This window comes from Zea mays, chromosome 5 (genome assembly GCF_902167145.1).
Source record: "Zea mays cultivar B73 chromosome 5, Zm-B73-REFERENCE-NAM-5.0, whole genome shotgun sequence".
In the NCBI taxonomy this organism is placed as follows: domain Eukaryota; kingdom Viridiplantae; phylum Streptophyta; class Magnoliopsida; order Poales; family Poaceae; genus Zea; species Zea mays.
Window position 1 is genome coordinate 33,060,111 of NC_050100.1, and position 16,382 is coordinate 33,076,492.

General features: G+C 49.5%; 1 protein-coding gene across 3 annotated transcripts in view; it reads right to left on the reverse strand.

The window, feature by feature from the left end:
* Window positions 1-14,637, reverse strand: part of LOC100502194 (uncharacterized) — a 33,662-nt gene extending 19,025 nt beyond the window's left edge. For 2 of the 3 annotated variants that reach the window (XR_552474.4, XM_008645999.4), the window contains exons 1-8: window positions 14,230-14,637; window positions 13,716-13,774; window positions 13,085-13,193; window positions 12,272-12,387; window positions 10,888-10,956; window positions 10,077-10,763; window positions 352-869; window positions 149-213 (exon numbers count right to left, since the gene is read on the reverse strand). Coding sequence is in view for 2 of the 3 variants with exons in the window: in XM_008645999.4 (XP_008644221.1) it covers window positions 149-213; window positions 352-869; window positions 10,077-10,763; window positions 10,888-10,956; window positions 12,272-12,387; window positions 13,085-13,193; window positions 13,716-13,774; window positions 14,230-14,404 (1,798 nt within the window). In the remaining variant the exon portion in view is untranslated. Of the gene's footprint in view, window positions 1-148; window positions 214-351; window positions 870-10,076; window positions 10,764-10,887; window positions 10,957-12,271; window positions 12,388-13,084; window positions 13,194-13,715; window positions 13,782-14,229 lie in introns of those variants that run through there. The other variant, NM_001363211.1, reaches the window with a different exon arrangement.
* Between the last annotated feature and the right edge of the window lie 1,745 nt (window positions 14,638-16,382).

The window sequence follows — 16,382 nt, forward strand, 5'->3', positions numbered from 1 at the left end:
AAAGACAAAATGACTTATAATTTGAAACAGAGGGAGTATATATTAAAAGTTTAACATTTGTAACATCCAAAAACTATTTCAGTGGGAAAGACATTAATACACATTGTCCCATAATAATATTTTAAAAACAAGACATGAAAGTAATTACCATTAGGGGAAACTAGCTCATCGCTGCAATCAAAGCCACCATGATCGCGATCACATGTGCAGAAGCTGAAAGGAAGGAAAAGGTTATCACACGAGCTACAAGATATACCTTTTGTCTAATCTTATCTTGAAAATCAAGTATTGAAGAGTAGAAGCACTAAAAAAATAGGAACATTTTCACAACAAAACATCTTTAGAAATCACCTGTAGAAAGTCAGCCCACTTTCATCAACTGAGGAATGACACACACCTTTCTGATTGCAGTTCCTATGGCATCCCTGAAGAGATATAGACATGTATGTTTGAGAATTTGCCGTATCACTTGGATGCTTCACCCCAAAGCACCAAGTTCCCTCTTTAGCATAAAAAATCGATAGATCCATGTCCGAATCCGTGGAATTCTGTAATGAAAAAAATACTGAACCATTACTGCTGCTTGTCCTACTGGCATAATAATCCCAAGTATCATTAGATGGTAAGCCACCATATTTCGAGTACAACTCGTAGTTCAAGTCTTTATCTGACTTAAGCTGGACATGGATAAGGGCACCGGCTGAACCTTGAGGAACATCCAAAAAGAAATAAGTCCATGCAAACTGTTCATGGGATGAATTGCTTAAAAATTGTTCCAAGTAGAAGTGACTATCTTCCAGTGATGCTGTTCCATCAGTAGGAACATAATATGACTCAAAAGGGACAGAAGGACTTCTCTTGGGAACCCTCTGCGTGTAGAAAAAAATATTTGATTACCAAAGATGCATTAACAGGGGAAGAAAATACATAGTCACAAAGCTTTCACAACATTTTGTCTAATGTCAATGCTGCTGCATGTATTTCAACAAAAAACGGGGGAAACTGAAAAACATATTTCTCACAATAGTTATTGTTAGAGTACCCGTTAGGGTTTTGGTTATCTCTTGTGCATTTACCCTCTCGCCCCTACTGTAATAGGCCTAGCCCAACTACCGAGTCTATTAATACAACTCTCAACCCCACTCAGGGGTTAGGGTTTTCCCATAGTTATAGTTGGTTGATGTATTCACATTTTTGGCACATTGAGAAGTCTTGGTTCTGAGAAAACGCGTTTCATCCATTAAAGGGGAAACACCGCATGTCTCAAGTTCCGGTGTTTTGCAATTTGACACATAACAGTTAATCAAATAGAAGAATGTGTAACATGCTCTCCGCCTCGCTCCATCCTCCCCTTCCCCGTCGTCGCCGCTAGCATGTGCCTCACCCGTCGCCAGTGATCGGAGTCCCTAAGCTCTGATGCCCTCAACCTCGCTACTCGCACCTCTCACTCCTCCTGTTACCTCCTTTCTCCGTTGTCTCTTCTCGCCACCCTCCCCCGCCACTTTCCACCCCCACCTCGCCGTCCTCAACTCAAGCAACCGTGCTTTCAGCCACCACCGCAACCATGGATGGAGACCGTGGATTCATCAACATAGAAGATCTAGATGTGCCTCGTGGCAAGATCTTCCAGAAGGAAGTCCTCCGAAGGTTCTGCTCGCTGGTTCATCACGTCTCTTCTTTGCTCAAAGGTTTTTTTCTTTTGCTGGCGGATTTTCGACGCTACACTTTCAAGCTCACTGAGCGATCAGTGGGACTCGCTCTTCATTCGATTCTTCATGGAGCTCCTGCTGGTTTTCTTGTTAAAGAAGAGTCTGATAGACACTTCGTTTTGATGTCGCCTCCAAAGTTGTTGGTCTGTTTGTGGTTTCTCTTCGAAGAGTGATTACTAAGAAGTTTGATGTTTACTTCTTCCTATCCTATGGTGTGATGGTGGAGCTGATTGGGAGGAGTATAGTATCAGGTCCAAGGAAGAGGGGGATGAATGGGTGCAGGTCACTCGTAAGAAGCATAAGAAATCCTCGGTTGGGCGTAGAAACTCGGTTGTATTTTCTAACCAGCTCATTCAATCTACTCCTATCAGGAAATCTAGGCTCTCTTTCCAGCCAGATGTGCATCCTAAATCTGTATTGAAAAAGTGTTCTTCCTTTTCAGATTCCACAGCCTCTGCACCTATATGGTCAAAGTTGGTTCTATTTCCTGTGAGCTGCGAAAGGGCCTCTAGCGTAATGGTTAAGGCTTCCGAGTAGCACCTCTAGGTCCTGGGTTCGATCCCCATCGGGAGCGAATTTCTGGCTTAGTTAAAAAAATCCCCTCGTTGTGCCCCGCCCGCTTCCGGGTTACGTCCTGCGCGCCACCCTCCGACTGGGCCGTTGCAGAGTGGGCGGTGACGGCCCGCTAGTGATGGGGGGCCAGAGTTCGGGGATTTTCTCGGCCGGGATCATGTTTCGGTCTCTTCTTAATATAATACCGGGAGGGCGGTCTTTCCCTCTTAGGCTGAGTTTTTTATTTCCTGTGAGCTGCCACAGCCTCCGGTTGTTCATAGCTAATCGATTGATTCAATTTCGCATCAAGCTGCAGGATTTCTTGCCATTCCAGTTGCTCGAGTTTTTGCTAGGCTCAATCAAAATTTGAATTTTTCATCCTTGGATTCTCATGATTCGACTCCAAGCACGAAAAGACCAAATATTGCTTCTACTGGTGTGTCAGGGGCCAATAAGCAGCAAAGACACATGGGGCATAGTGATATTAATGCCAAATCCTGCTTTAGATACCTCTCTCAACCACCTCATCAAAGATTACAATATTGCACTGGAGTTATTAGATGTCGCTTCTGTTATTTTCCAGGCCACGATGAAAAAATTTGCCGCAAACAAAGGGCCGCCAATGGCATCGGTGTGGAGCACAAGGGGAAGTCCACAAAGCTGGATTTAAGTGTCGTTCGGGTTCCCAATGTCGTCACTTCGTCCACAAAACAATGCTGGCAATCGCCAAGCAGATCAGCGAAGAAGGGTTAGCCAGTGCACTCCAATGACGAACTTCGCCGCTAATCCTCGCTCGTTCCAACCCCCGGAGATGATAGTGGAAGACGGCGGTCTACAGACAAGAGCAAGAGCCAAAGTCCATCTTTCAGAGTCGTTCGTGATTGGTGAGGATGTGAGGGTATCTTGAACCCAGATGACTATGGTATGTTCACTGAACAAATAAGTGACTACATCCAGGATGAGCTTAAGTATCAAGTTAAAAGTGCATCTAGACATCCATTTGACATCGTCATTTTTTAGCTAGGAAGTCTACATCAAGGGGATAGGTTATTCACTAGAAATATGCACAATATTGATGGTGTTCTGGTCAGATTCATCAGACATGACAAACTTGATAGGGTGGATTTTAATGTTGGGCTCCCTTTTGGACTACATGCATAATGTCCATGTCAATGTTGTTGTCTCATCCTTTAGCAAACTGATCAGATGGCATAACAACTGTTATGTATGGCCAAGCCTATGTTAGGCGCAATAGGGCCAAGGCTGCCCAGGTGGGGCCCAAGGCCCAATAGCTAATAGATAAGCTCTATCTAGTTAGTTATACTTATCCAAAGTTAGTAGATAAAGATCAGCTCTATCTAGATAGTTATACTTATCCAAAGTTAGTAGATAGACTTGAGATAGCTCTATATATAGATCTGTAAACTCTGGAATAAAGGCAAGCAGAATTCCAATCTATTCTGGCTTCCCAGAGGGAGCCAGAGTCTCCTGTGATCTTCTCCCTGCGCGCAACCCAGCCAGGATCACGACGGCGCCCCAGCGCCGCCACCCTGGTCCCACCAAATCCCCTCCCTACAATCTACGCAATCTGCCCGGTAGAATCCGTAGTTCTACCAATCTGGTATCAGAACACTCGACGATCATGAGTTCCTCCAAGTCGCCGTCACCGGGACAGCAGCCGCCGCCGGCCTCAAGCCCGCCCGCAGCGCCAATCGTCTCCCTGGCCGCGGTCCCTGCGTCGTCGGAGGCCATGGCGCTCGGCCCTCCCGGCGCGGCCATCAACCAGCAGGCCGCCCCCGCGCTCACACCGGCCCAGATCGCGGCATCCTTGGCGGATCTCAGCCACGCCGTGCGCGATATGCAGATCACCATGAACGCCATGCTGACAGGCCACCTCCCCTTCCCCAATCCACAAGCCGCCCATCCACCCCAGCCGCCGCACCCGTCCCTGACAGCGCAGCCACCGCCGGCCGCACTGCCCCCACCCACGCAGCCACCTGCGCCACTCCCTCCACTCGCCCGGCAACCAATTTCTTACCAGTACGGCATGCCGATCGACCCCGGGCCTTCATCCACCGCATCACCGACCACAGCCCCCATCCATATGATCCGCATCCCACCATCCCCATCCCCCATCCCATCTTGGGCGCAGGGCGCGCCTACGGTTTCACCACCAGTGTACTCTGAGGCACTCCCGCGACCGGCGCTCACGACTTCCTTACCCAGCAGCACCGTCGGTGGGCCTCCCGGGATGCTGTTAGGAGGCGGCGACGGCCCCCTGTTCCTGGGTCGGGGGCCCTTGCGCCCCCACGTACCCGCAGCGACAGCAGCGTGGTCACCGTACCACGGGCTGCCTCAGGACGACGACGTGGAGACCGCAGCCTACGGGGGCGCTGAGGCGCGCGCGCCTCCACGCTACTACAAACTGGATTTCGCCACATACGACGGCTCTGAGGATCCGCTGAACTGGCTAAATCATTGTGAGCAGTTCTTCCGGGGGCAGCGCACGCCAGCCTCGGATCGCACGTGGCTGGCCTCGTACCATCTTAAGGGGCCGGCACAGACGTGGTACTATGCCCTGGAACAGGACGAGGGCATGCCGTCTTGGGATCGCTTCGCCGAGCTGTGTCGCCTTCGCTTCGGTCCAGCAGTGCGCGGTTCTCGCCTTGCGGAACTGGGACGCCTCCCCTTCCTGTCCACGGTCCAGGAGTACTCGGACCGCTTCCAGGCGTTGCTGTGTCGAGCTCGGGACGTCTCCCCCATGCAGAAGACGGAGCTATTCGTGGGCGGCCTTCCCGAGTACTTGCGGGTGGACGTTGAGCTGCGCGAACCGCAGGATCTACAAACTGCCATGTACCTGGCACGGGCGTTCGAACGGCGCGCGGCGGCCTGGCCCCCATTCCAGCAGCGCGGGTCGCGACCACCTCAACGGGCGCAGGGCTCGGGTCGTGTGACACCAGCACCGCCCGGGGCTCTACCGACCGGTACGACGACGCCAGGCGATAGTATGACTCCGACACGCCCGTTTCGCCGATTGTCCCCGGGCGAGCAGCAGGAGCGGCGCCGGCAGGGGCTCTGCTTCAACTGCGATGAACCCTACGTTCAGGGACACGTCTGCCAGTGGCTGTTCTACTTGGAGGTCGACGACTTCCTCGACGAGGCGTCCGGTGAGGGTGGGGTCGACCCCCTTGAGGAGCCGGCCGCCCCAGACGTCACGGGAGCCAACGCGTTGGTGGTCTCGTTACACGCGCTGGCGGGCATCCGGACGGACAAGACGCTGTTGCTACCAGTCACCATCAACGGCGAGCGACTACTCGCGCTCATGGACACAGGGTCAACCCACAACTTCCTCAACGCTGACACGATGAGCCGCCTCGGATTAGCTATGGCGGGTGGCGAGCACCTTCGGGTCACGGTGGCCAACGGTGACCGCCTACCCTGCGCCGGCATCGCCCGCGACGTCCCCGTCATCATCAACGATGAGTCCTTCTCCATCACGTGCGTCGGGATGCGCCTGGGCTGCTTCGACTTCATCCTCGGCGTGGACTTCCTGGAGACGCTGGGCACCATCCAGTGGAACTTCCGAGCACTGACCCTGTCGTTCCAGCGCCAGGGCCGGCGCATCCACTGGCAGGGTGTGCGGGCCACGCAACAGCCTGCCCCGCAGCAGCTGGCTGTGGCAGTCGTCGACACTGCCCAACAGCCCCTCATGGACGTCCTTCTGCAGCAACATGGCGCCATCTTCGACGAGCCCACGGGACTGCCCCCGGCCCGCCCCTACGACCATCGCATCCACCTGCTGCCCGGTACAGCTCCGGTGGCCGTACGACCGTACCGGTACGCACAGCTGCAGAAGGACGAGCTGGAGCGACAGTGTGAGGCCATGCTCACACAAGGCATCATACGACCCAGCACGTCGCCGTTCTCCGCTCCGGTGCTCTTGGTTCGCAAGGCGGACCGCTCGTGGCGTTTCTGCATCGACTACCGCGCCCTCAACGCCAAGACGTCCAAGGACAAGTTCCCGATCCCGGTGGTGGACGAGCTCCTCGACGAGCTCCATGGAGCCCGTTTCTTCTCCAAGCTGGACCTACGCTCAGGCTACCACCAGGTGCGGATGCACACCGATGACATCGCCAAGACGGCGTTCCGCACCCATCATGGCCACTATGAGTTCCTGGTCATGCCGTTCGGCCTCTCGAACGCGCCTGCTACTTTCCAGTCCCTGATGAACGACGTACTCCGCCCATATCTTCGGAAGTTTGTGCTTGTCTTCTTCGACGATATCCTGATCTACAGTGCATCATGGGCGGAGCACCTCCAGCATGTGGGCATCGTCCTCGAGACATTGCAGGCACACCACCTCCACCTGAAGCGCTCCAAGTGTTCCTTCGGCGCCACATCAGTGGCCTATCTGGGCCATGTCATCTCCGAGGGCGGGGTCGCCATGGACGCCAACAAGGTCGCGGCAGTGGCCTCCTGGCCGCCCCCGCGGTCTGCACGAGGCCTCCGGGGCTTCTTGGGACTAGCAGGGTACTACCGAAAGTTCATCAAAGACTTCGGCCTCATCGCAGCCCCGCTGACACGTCTCTTGCGACGAGACGCGTTCGCCTGGGACGATGACGCGACAACAGCCTTCCACGCCCTAAAGCACGCCCTAACGACGGGTCCAGTGCTCCAGATGCCGGACTTCGCCAAGCTCTTCGTCGTCGACTGTGACGCGTCAGGTGCAGGGTTCGGTGCTGTCCTTCATCAGGGCGCGGGACCTCTCGCCTACTTCAGCAAGCCATTTGCAGCCCGCCACCTTAAGTTGGCGGCCTACGAGAGGGAGCTCATCGGCCTCGTGCAGGCCGTCCGTCACTGGCGCCCATACTTGTGGGGGCGCCACTTTTCTGTTCGGACTGACCACTACAGTCTCAAATTCTTGCTGGATCAGCGCTTGTCCACAGTTCCTCAGCATCAGTGGACCAGCAAGTTGTTCGGTTTCGATTTCTCGGTGGAATACAGGCCGGGGCGCCTGAACACCGTGGCCGACGCCCTGTCCCGCCGCGACTCGGAGGCTGCCGTGGAGGACACGGCTATGGCAACACTGGCCATCTCGGGCCCGACATTCTCCCTGTTAGACGACATCAGGCGGGCGCTGGCAGCTGCACCTGACGGGCAGCACCTCCTCCAGCAGCTGCGGGACGGCGTATTGGCTGCGCCATGGCGCCTCGTCGACGGGCTGCTCCTGCACGGCACACGCATCTTCGTGCCGAACTACGACGACCTGCGCCACCAGGTGCTGACACTGGCGCACTCGGCAGGTCATGAGGGCATCCAGAAAACCCTCCATCGACTACGGGCAGACTTCTACATGCCACATGATCGCGCGCTCGTCCAGGACTGGGTGCGCACCTGCACCACGTGCCAGCAAAACAAGACACTGGCGCAGCAGCCGGGCGGCCTCCTGCAACCCCTTGAGGTGCCGTCCCAGGTGTGGGCCGACATCTCCATGGACTTCATCGAGGGGCTGCCCAAGGTGGCAGGCAAATCCGTCATCCTCACGGTGGTGGATCGCTTCTCCAAATACGCCCACTTCATCGCCCTCGGCCACCCCTACACCGCGTCGTCCGTAGCACGGGCATTCTTCGACGGCATCGTACGACTGCACGGGTTCCCGTTGTCTATTGTCAGTGACCTGGACCCCATCTTCACCGGGCACGTGTGGCGCGACCTCTTCAGGATGGCGGGGGTGACACTAAAGATGAGCACCGCCTTCCACCCACAGACGGATGGACAATCGGAGGTGGTCAACAAAATTATTGCGATGTATCTTCGGTGTGTCACCGGCGATCGACCGCGGGCATGGGTGGATTGGCTGTCCTGGGCGGAGTATTGCTATAATACCTCCTACCACACAGCATTGTGTGCCACTCCCTTCGAGGTGGTCTATGGCAGATCCCCACCGTCCATGCTACCTTACACGCCAGGGACGGCACGTACTGAGGCCGCAGACGACATGCTACGCTCCAGAGATGAGATGCTGGCCGAGGTGCGCCAGCGCCTTTTGCAGGCCCAGCAGCTCGCCAAGAAGTATTACGATGCCGGGCATCGGGAGGTCCAGTTCCAGGTGGGCGACTGGGTGTGGCTACGCCTGCTACACCGCACCTTTCAGTCCCTCCATCCGCGCGCGAAGGGAAAGCTGGGACCTCGCTAGGCAGGCCCTTTCCGTGTCCAAGAAAGGATTGGGTCGGTAGCCTACCGCCTGCAGTTGCCAGATGGTGCTCGCATCCATGATGTCTTCCACGTCAGCCTGCTGAAGCCGCATCGTGGGGATCCTCCTGCAACTCCGGGGACGCTTGACCCAGTGATGGATGGTCGGCTGCTTCCTGTGCCGGCCAAGGTGCTTCGCGCTCAACTTAGGCGGGGCGTGTGGCAGGTTCTCGTACAGTGGCGTGGACTGGCTGAAGATGACGCCACATGGGAAAAGCTTGAAGAGTTCCGTGCTGCTTACCCCAACTTACAGCTCGAGGACGAGCGTTTGAGAAGGCGGGGAGAGATGTTATGTATGGCCAAGCCTATGTTAGGCGCAATAGGGCCAAGGCTGCCCAGGTGGGGCCCAAGGCCCAATAGCTAATAGATAAGCTCTATCTAGTTAGTTATACTTATCCAAAGTTAGTAGATAAAGATCAGCTCTATCTAGATAGTTATACTTATCCAAAGTTAGTAGATAGACTTGAGATAGCTCTATATATAGATCTGTAAACTCTGGAATAAAGGCAAGCAGAATTCCAATCTATTCTGGCTTCCCAGAGGGAGCCAGAGTCTCCTGTGATCTTCTCCCTGCGCGCAACCCAGCCAGGATCACGACGGCGCCCCAGCGCCGCCACCCTGGTCCCACCAAATCCCCTCCCTACAATCTACGCAATCTGCCCGGTAGAATCCGTAGTTCTACCAACAACCCTATAATTAAAGTTTACGTCCTAGTCAAATGTATGTACAAGTCTACTTTGGATGTGCCTGACCAGCTTTGTGAATAACCTACCCCGCTGATACAGACTTCCTAACTCAAAAAATGGTGATGCCAAATAGATGTCTAGATGCACTTTTAACTTGATACTTAAGCTGGTCCTGGATATAGGCATTTATTTGTTGAGTAAACATACCATAGTCATCTGGGTTCAAGATACCCCCACATCCTCAGCAATCACGAACTCCTCATGCTCATGCACCGACGATTCTGAAAGATGGCCTTTGGGTCTTGCTCTTGTCTACGGACCGCCGTCTTCCACTATCATATCCAGGGGCTAGAATGAGCGAGGATCAGCGGCGAAGTGTTGTAGGATCTAACTCTAAACCCTAAACCCCAAAAAACTTAAGGCCAGCAACTTCTAAGGGGTCTAACTCCAACCATGCCCCACAACATTGCATCTTCTTGGATGTGTTGTAGGATGGTGCCAATGCTTGAAAAACGTAAGCATTTCTATGTTTCCATCGCCACCATGCCACAAGAAACACGGATTGAGAGATGCAAGCTAGATGAAGAATTTGCACCGCGGGGGTGCCCAACTCTTCCAGATTCTCCCAGCCGAGATTAAATCCCTTTCTATTCAATTTTGACTAAGAAGGGATTTAATCCTCTCCAATCCCCTTCAATCCCTCCCCAACCAAACAGGCCCTAAGTGGAAACATAGTTAACCAGTAGTTCATTGGATCTTTAATGGACAATAAACATAAGTGGATACACAGTATTCGGTAGATTATTGCAAACTACTAGTTAGCTATACAATGCATTCCTATCAGTTGACATTATATAGCAGTATAATACAGACTTACATGGAGCCCATATGCCTCCCAAGAGCAATTGGTTCCAGTTTTTCCATTCAAGCATCCAGTTAATTGCCACTTCAATGAGAAACATGTTGTGTCTAGAACAGGTGTTGATGCTGTAACATTCGTCTGTGTTTTGTTGACAGTTTCAATTGCAATATACCAACGCCCAATATTCGGCAACTTGACAACCAAAGGATCATGGCTGATATCACCTGAATAGTCATGCAGATCTCTTTGAGGAAAGGCATTATGCCGCAGGTAGCAAATCAAGGATGGCCCTAGAGCTCCAAAATTTGTAGCTGTAATTTTAAACTGCAATGCTAGGTTGACTACATCCAAGAAGTAGAACTTCATGTCGCCTTGTCTGATGCATATTGAGTCATTGGAAATGGAACAACTGATCGAGTTTTCCATTCTCACCAAGGTCGTGGCGTTAGATGCAACTTCTTGTTCTACTAAACCGTTCGGCCGTGATAAGATATTAATACGCCTATTGTGCTCTCTAGTATACAAACTGTTCCTCCTCTCAGCTTTCAGATCTAGAAGATTCCTTGAGTTATTATCTATTGAAGGTTGAGAACAACCAATCATGTCAACTGTCTGGTTGCAGTAGGGTCCCCAAAATGCTGAAGTGGCACATCCTCTTACAGTAATGCGAGTGCTCACCAAGTGTGCTTTTCCTCGGCTAATCTGCGAAAGTATAACAATCACAAATTTATATATTGATCAACGCATATTTGTGTCAAAATACAAGGGAAGATAAACATGCAGTAGAGACCAAAATTTCTATAGCCATGCCCTGATCAAAACATACCATCTTTGATTGCGTGCGAGCAGGGCCAAGGCCATGAAAGTACCCAATGTACCATACCCCGGGAGATACCTACAGAAAACAATCAAAGGTCAGCATCTCAGAAATTTATAGAATTTCTTAAGGTCCTTTCAGTGTATCAGGAGATAATAAATTTCTTCCACTTAATGAACAGATCAGTATCGTAAAACCACAGTTCAATTTGGTATTACTAAGTATATGGGACATGTCTCAAACAGAAAAAAAAATGCATTCATACAGTGATTACAGAGCAACCATAGTAACTTGCATGAAAATCATTGCCAGTGAAGTGAGGGCAGAAGCCCAAAGGTATTGTGTTTTCAGCTACTTGTTGTAACAGGATCATAATTGACCTTGGTGTCCTGGGGGTGCTTAATCTTCAATACATGAGCTGGGCACTGCAAATAAGGTGGTTGTGTGTTTGCAAAATCTGATATGGATAAACCTTGGAGGGACTTGACATTCCTGTACATCCTAATGCCTCTGTATTGTTTGTGCGAGGTCTCCAATCTTTAGGTCAATGTGTTGTGCTAACTTAGCTATCAGGATGTGTGGTCAGGTCATGCCTTCTGTGCTTTTATAATTCTCGCTCAGTCATTTACTTCATAGCCTCCTTACAGCTTGAGTAAGGAGGTTAATTTTGTAAGGGACCATTTTTCATCTCTTAATACAAAGATACACAGCTCTCCTGCGCATTCGAGAGAAAAATCTTCCCGCAAAACAGAGGATCACAAATGATTGGTTACATGAATCATAAGAACAAGATTGTGGTACCTTGGGCACAAGGTCCAGCAGTTTAATATGTATAATTAGGTCCAGTAAGTAATCATCCAAGAGTCAGTTTCAGTTATCTAATTGATTACTACAATATCTAGGATGTGACTACTCTAGACAATGTCAATACTGATCCCAAATTATTAGACTTGAGAAAAGCAAAGCAACACTGTTACAGAAGCAGTATTAATATTCATAATATAATACTAAATGAATCAAATTACTGACAATATGATCATCCAAATGTTAGCATTGCTATTAGAACTCAACATAATGATGTGCTGCTAAAATTAGGATAACATTACCACATACTCCCTCTGTTTCAAATTATAGTTTACTTTGGTTTTGTCTTAAGTCAAACTACTTTAACTTTGAATTAGTTTCATTAAATTGTCCATAAAAATGTTTTGATTGACCACTTGTTTGACCTTGTTGGTGTTAATATATTTTTCTGAAAACTTGGTCAAAATTAGAAAAGTTTAACTTAGGACAAAGGCAAAGTGAACTATATAATTTAAATGAGGGGGTATCACTCAATAGATCTCATATGATAGATATTCTTTTAGCAAATCATGGTATAAGGATAGTTTACCTGGTCATTTGTTAGCACTAACGTTGTGTTTTTCTGAAATGGTATGCATTGCACCAGATTTGGCTGATTAATTATATTGCTATTACCAAAAGGTCCATCTGGGAGAGAGTTTGATACTGCAATAAAGAACCTTCCTGTCAAAATTAGTTGAATGATTCAGAAAGCTATTTACGCATTTAAGAATAGATTTCAAGAAAAAGATGAACAAAGAAAGCTAACAGAAGGATGCCCCCCAAAATCAACTATCTTCTTTCTCTACAAAAATATATTATTCATTTGAACCAAACAACTGGAAAGGTAAAGCACTGTCACTTGATGGGAAGTTTCTAGCTCATATAAATAAATATCTTGCTCAACGCCAGCAGGAAATAACACATATGTTAGATGGCTATAAAGTTCAACGCCCTCATGTTGGATGTGAAATAGCACAAGGTGCTGATCATCAAAATTACTCTACAATATTACATTGAAATCTGAAGTAATTGGTTTTCAGTATGAACAACCTGAAGAAAGATTATGTGGTTCTGGATTAGCAAACATGTGCAGTGATGATCTTTCTTATTTTGTCACCCAATGTTTGCGAGAAAGTTATACTAGAACCATGAAAATATATTACAGCACCAATCATGATAGGATTAAGAATAATGTTAATAGGGTATAAAACATCCATTCAATTTAGAAGAGAACAGTTGCAAACTACATATAGCAACCTAAACAAATTTGCCGTACAATTAAGCAGGTGCATGAAATGTTTAAATAGAAAATGGAAACATCAAATGCAACAACAAACACACTAGGAAATGTGGCACTCACATAAATTGTCCAGATAAGAATCAGATATATCAGGAATAGGAGGGTTGGAATTCATCAAACAGATAATAGCAAGCTTGTTTCTTGGAATGCCTTTCAAGCGCTCCCTCTGCTGCATTATTCAAAGAAATATTCCACAAACTATAGATAAGAAACATGTGAGGTATATAATAAATTTAGTAATGTTTAAGTCAAATGGGGGTTGCCACACCAAAAAAATCGAAGAAAAGAAAACTTCCACTCACTGTTATGCATCACAACACAACTTACGCTAGTGTTTCATATCCCTCCGACCCCCATTATATATACAAGGCACTGAGCTCAAAACTGCCCATAAAATGTGAAAGGAAAATGCCAAAAATACAAGTGGTTTACCCATCATTGATTTGGAACACCACAATTCCTCCCCTCCAATTTAGACACTGGCATGTGAACTGATAGGCAGACACGCATGATCTAAGAGCAGTTTAGCCACTCCACTAATCAGTGCTTGATACCAAGCATGACCCCGGTACTACCACTAAGAGTATTAAATACGAACATATACCCACTTAATAAACCTGATAGCAGCGAAAATAACTCTTACTTAATAATTCAATAATGCTCGGCCGAGATGACAGAATCTTTCACTTACAAGGTCTATGTCAGCAGCGAAATCCATGGTGACAGAAGAGAACGACGGCGGGAGCTCAACTGTTCGTACAGGAAGTAGAGTATTAAAAGATCGATCCAGAAAAAAGGAATGAATGAAATAGAATTTCCACGGATGAGACAAATCAGTACAGTAGTATTCAGTTGTAGCAAAGACGTGTCAGAACGGAACACCAAAACTAAACCAAAATTCCACAGCTGCGGGAAAGTAGCATCTGAAAGGCCGAAACTAAACAGAACCTACCGAACTGTTAAGCAAATAGAATTCCGCGACACGTGTGTCGCGTTTTCGGTGAAATTCCACAACAGCTAGTTTCATCACCACGATTCCTATGATCCTATCACAAAAAACGAAATAAAAAAATCGTGCAAACCCCCCGGAAAAAACTAACATCCACCTACACCAAACAAAAGGTATAACATGGACGAAACTTTGCCGAAGAAGGAGAACGTAAGAAAGCCAAAACCGAGATTATAGAACCCTGAAACTGTCTCACCGCGCAGGTAGGTCCAGTCGTAGGGCTTGAGCGAGAGGCGGCCCTGCCCGTAGCTGGACACCACCACAGCCTCCCCCTGCGCAGCGCATCCGCGGGGACCCGGCGCCAACCCCGCGCCCATCACCAACGCCAGCACCAGCACCAGCACCGCGGCCTGCCGCCGCGCCGCGGCCATCAGAGTCCAACGACCGAAGCACCCGCGAAATCCGCGAAGCTCTGACTAAACCCACGCGCTCGCAGTCACACTGCACCAGCACACTGTTTATTCAGGTACCGGGGAATGGGGGAGAGAGGCGAGGAGCTGTTTTTCCGGCACGGCGCTAATCTAATCTGCTGCTGCTGGTTTGCTTTCTTGCCCATCCTTTCCGCTTTATTAATTGCCAGGAAAAAGACTGGAAAAGACGAAAAGCGGCAGGCGTACACGGCTGGCCCCGTACGGAGTAGACCGGTAGGGGTTTAGATAAATATCTTATTTTGGGTAGAGGGTGGGGGATTGTTTTGGTTGCGTTCCCACACGGATATTTTAGAATTTTAATTGTTTTGTATATATTGGATCTTGGATGTGCATGTGCTATGTTAGGAATGTTTGTCAACTTGGTCTTCTTTTTGCAAGACGGTCTACGGAAATTCATTTATATGATCAATTAAAATATTATTTTAAATTATAGTCTGTTTACATAGTAGAGTTTAAAATATATAATAGAGATAGATAAGTTGCTCGAAGTAGTCTAATAGAGAGTGTAAACATCTAGATGTCCCTTTGAAATGCAGAAAATTCAGAGAAATCGAATGGTAATTTTACAAAAATCAGTCCATTTAGGAAAAATTCCTCCATTCTAAAGGAGGTCTAATAATGGTGGAGAAATGTTTTATAGTCCTTCATATATAAATAAACATCTAGACGCTCCTCACATAGTTGCTAAATCTGATCGGCCCGTCCGTCTCGCAGTCGTTTGACGGCACCTGGTCGACCTATCCGGGACATGGTCGATCTGTCTATCTCGCAGTCACTCAACAACATCTGGCCGGCCCGTCCGCCTCGCAAAGTTGCTCGGCGGGACATGGTCAGCCCGTCCGCCTCGTAGAGTTGCTCGATGGGGCCTGATCAATTTAGATGGGCCATCAAAAATAATGGGCTTACTTTGGATACCCCATCCCTAGGTACCCGTCAAGAGCCCCCAAGCCTTCGTGCAACTCCTTGGAGTTGTTCAGAGGCTTTCCTGTCGGGAACTTAGGGTCTTGGGTGCGCGCAAGTGCATCTACTAGATGTAGTTCCCGAGTCTCTGAGTAATTCGTAAGGATTTCTTAGGGGTTTATCTAGTTTGTTCGCAGTTTTGGGATGAACCCTTCTTTGCGATGGTTGGCGCAAATCCTCGCTTGCTCAGTTAGTGTTGGAGTTGGGCGCAACCCGGACTAAGGTACTGATTTGGTCGCGTTGGTCGCGAGCTCTGCTTTGGGCACACATCCCCCTCAAAAGGATTTTGGGTCCCTTTGAGGGGAGGTCCATCCCCCCACCAACCTAGTCGACGCGGCGAAGGAGGTCGTCGAGCTGCTAACGGATTATCCATGTGAGATCCGACCACCCTTCGATAGGGACTAGTCTTGGCGAGTGGTCCCGCTGGGGGGACTCGGCCCATTGGGGGCATCTCATTAAGTCCTTCCTTATTTGACCCTGTGTTGGGTCTTTGGTTGGAGGCCAGTGGCCACCCCATCAGCTAGGTTATCGCAGGGTAATGTCGACTACAAGCAAATGACCAATGTGTCGGTCACCTAGCTTAAGGCTCGCTGGGAGCTTGCTCGAGTCGCCCCTCACTCTACGTGAGCGGTCTGGTAATCTTTGTTTTTACCTGGTTGGCCTGAGGCGGTCGCGGATATGGTTGCGACACGACGAAAGAGAAAATCATCATGACAACCCTCGGAGTGGGAGCCCGACGGGACAGGCGACATCCTGTCTGGCGCTAGTTCGTGTGAGTGGCTTGACAGGACGGTTGACGTCTCGCCTAGCGCATGTTTGTCCCTCGTTCGGCGTGTTCTCCCGGTGCTCTGCCCGAGGCTATGAACCACCTACAAAACGGGCAGTTCCCCACTCGGGGTTCGAGGCGGTCTGAAGCTAGAACGACGGATCCTCCCACGCTGCGGAACTATCATGGTGG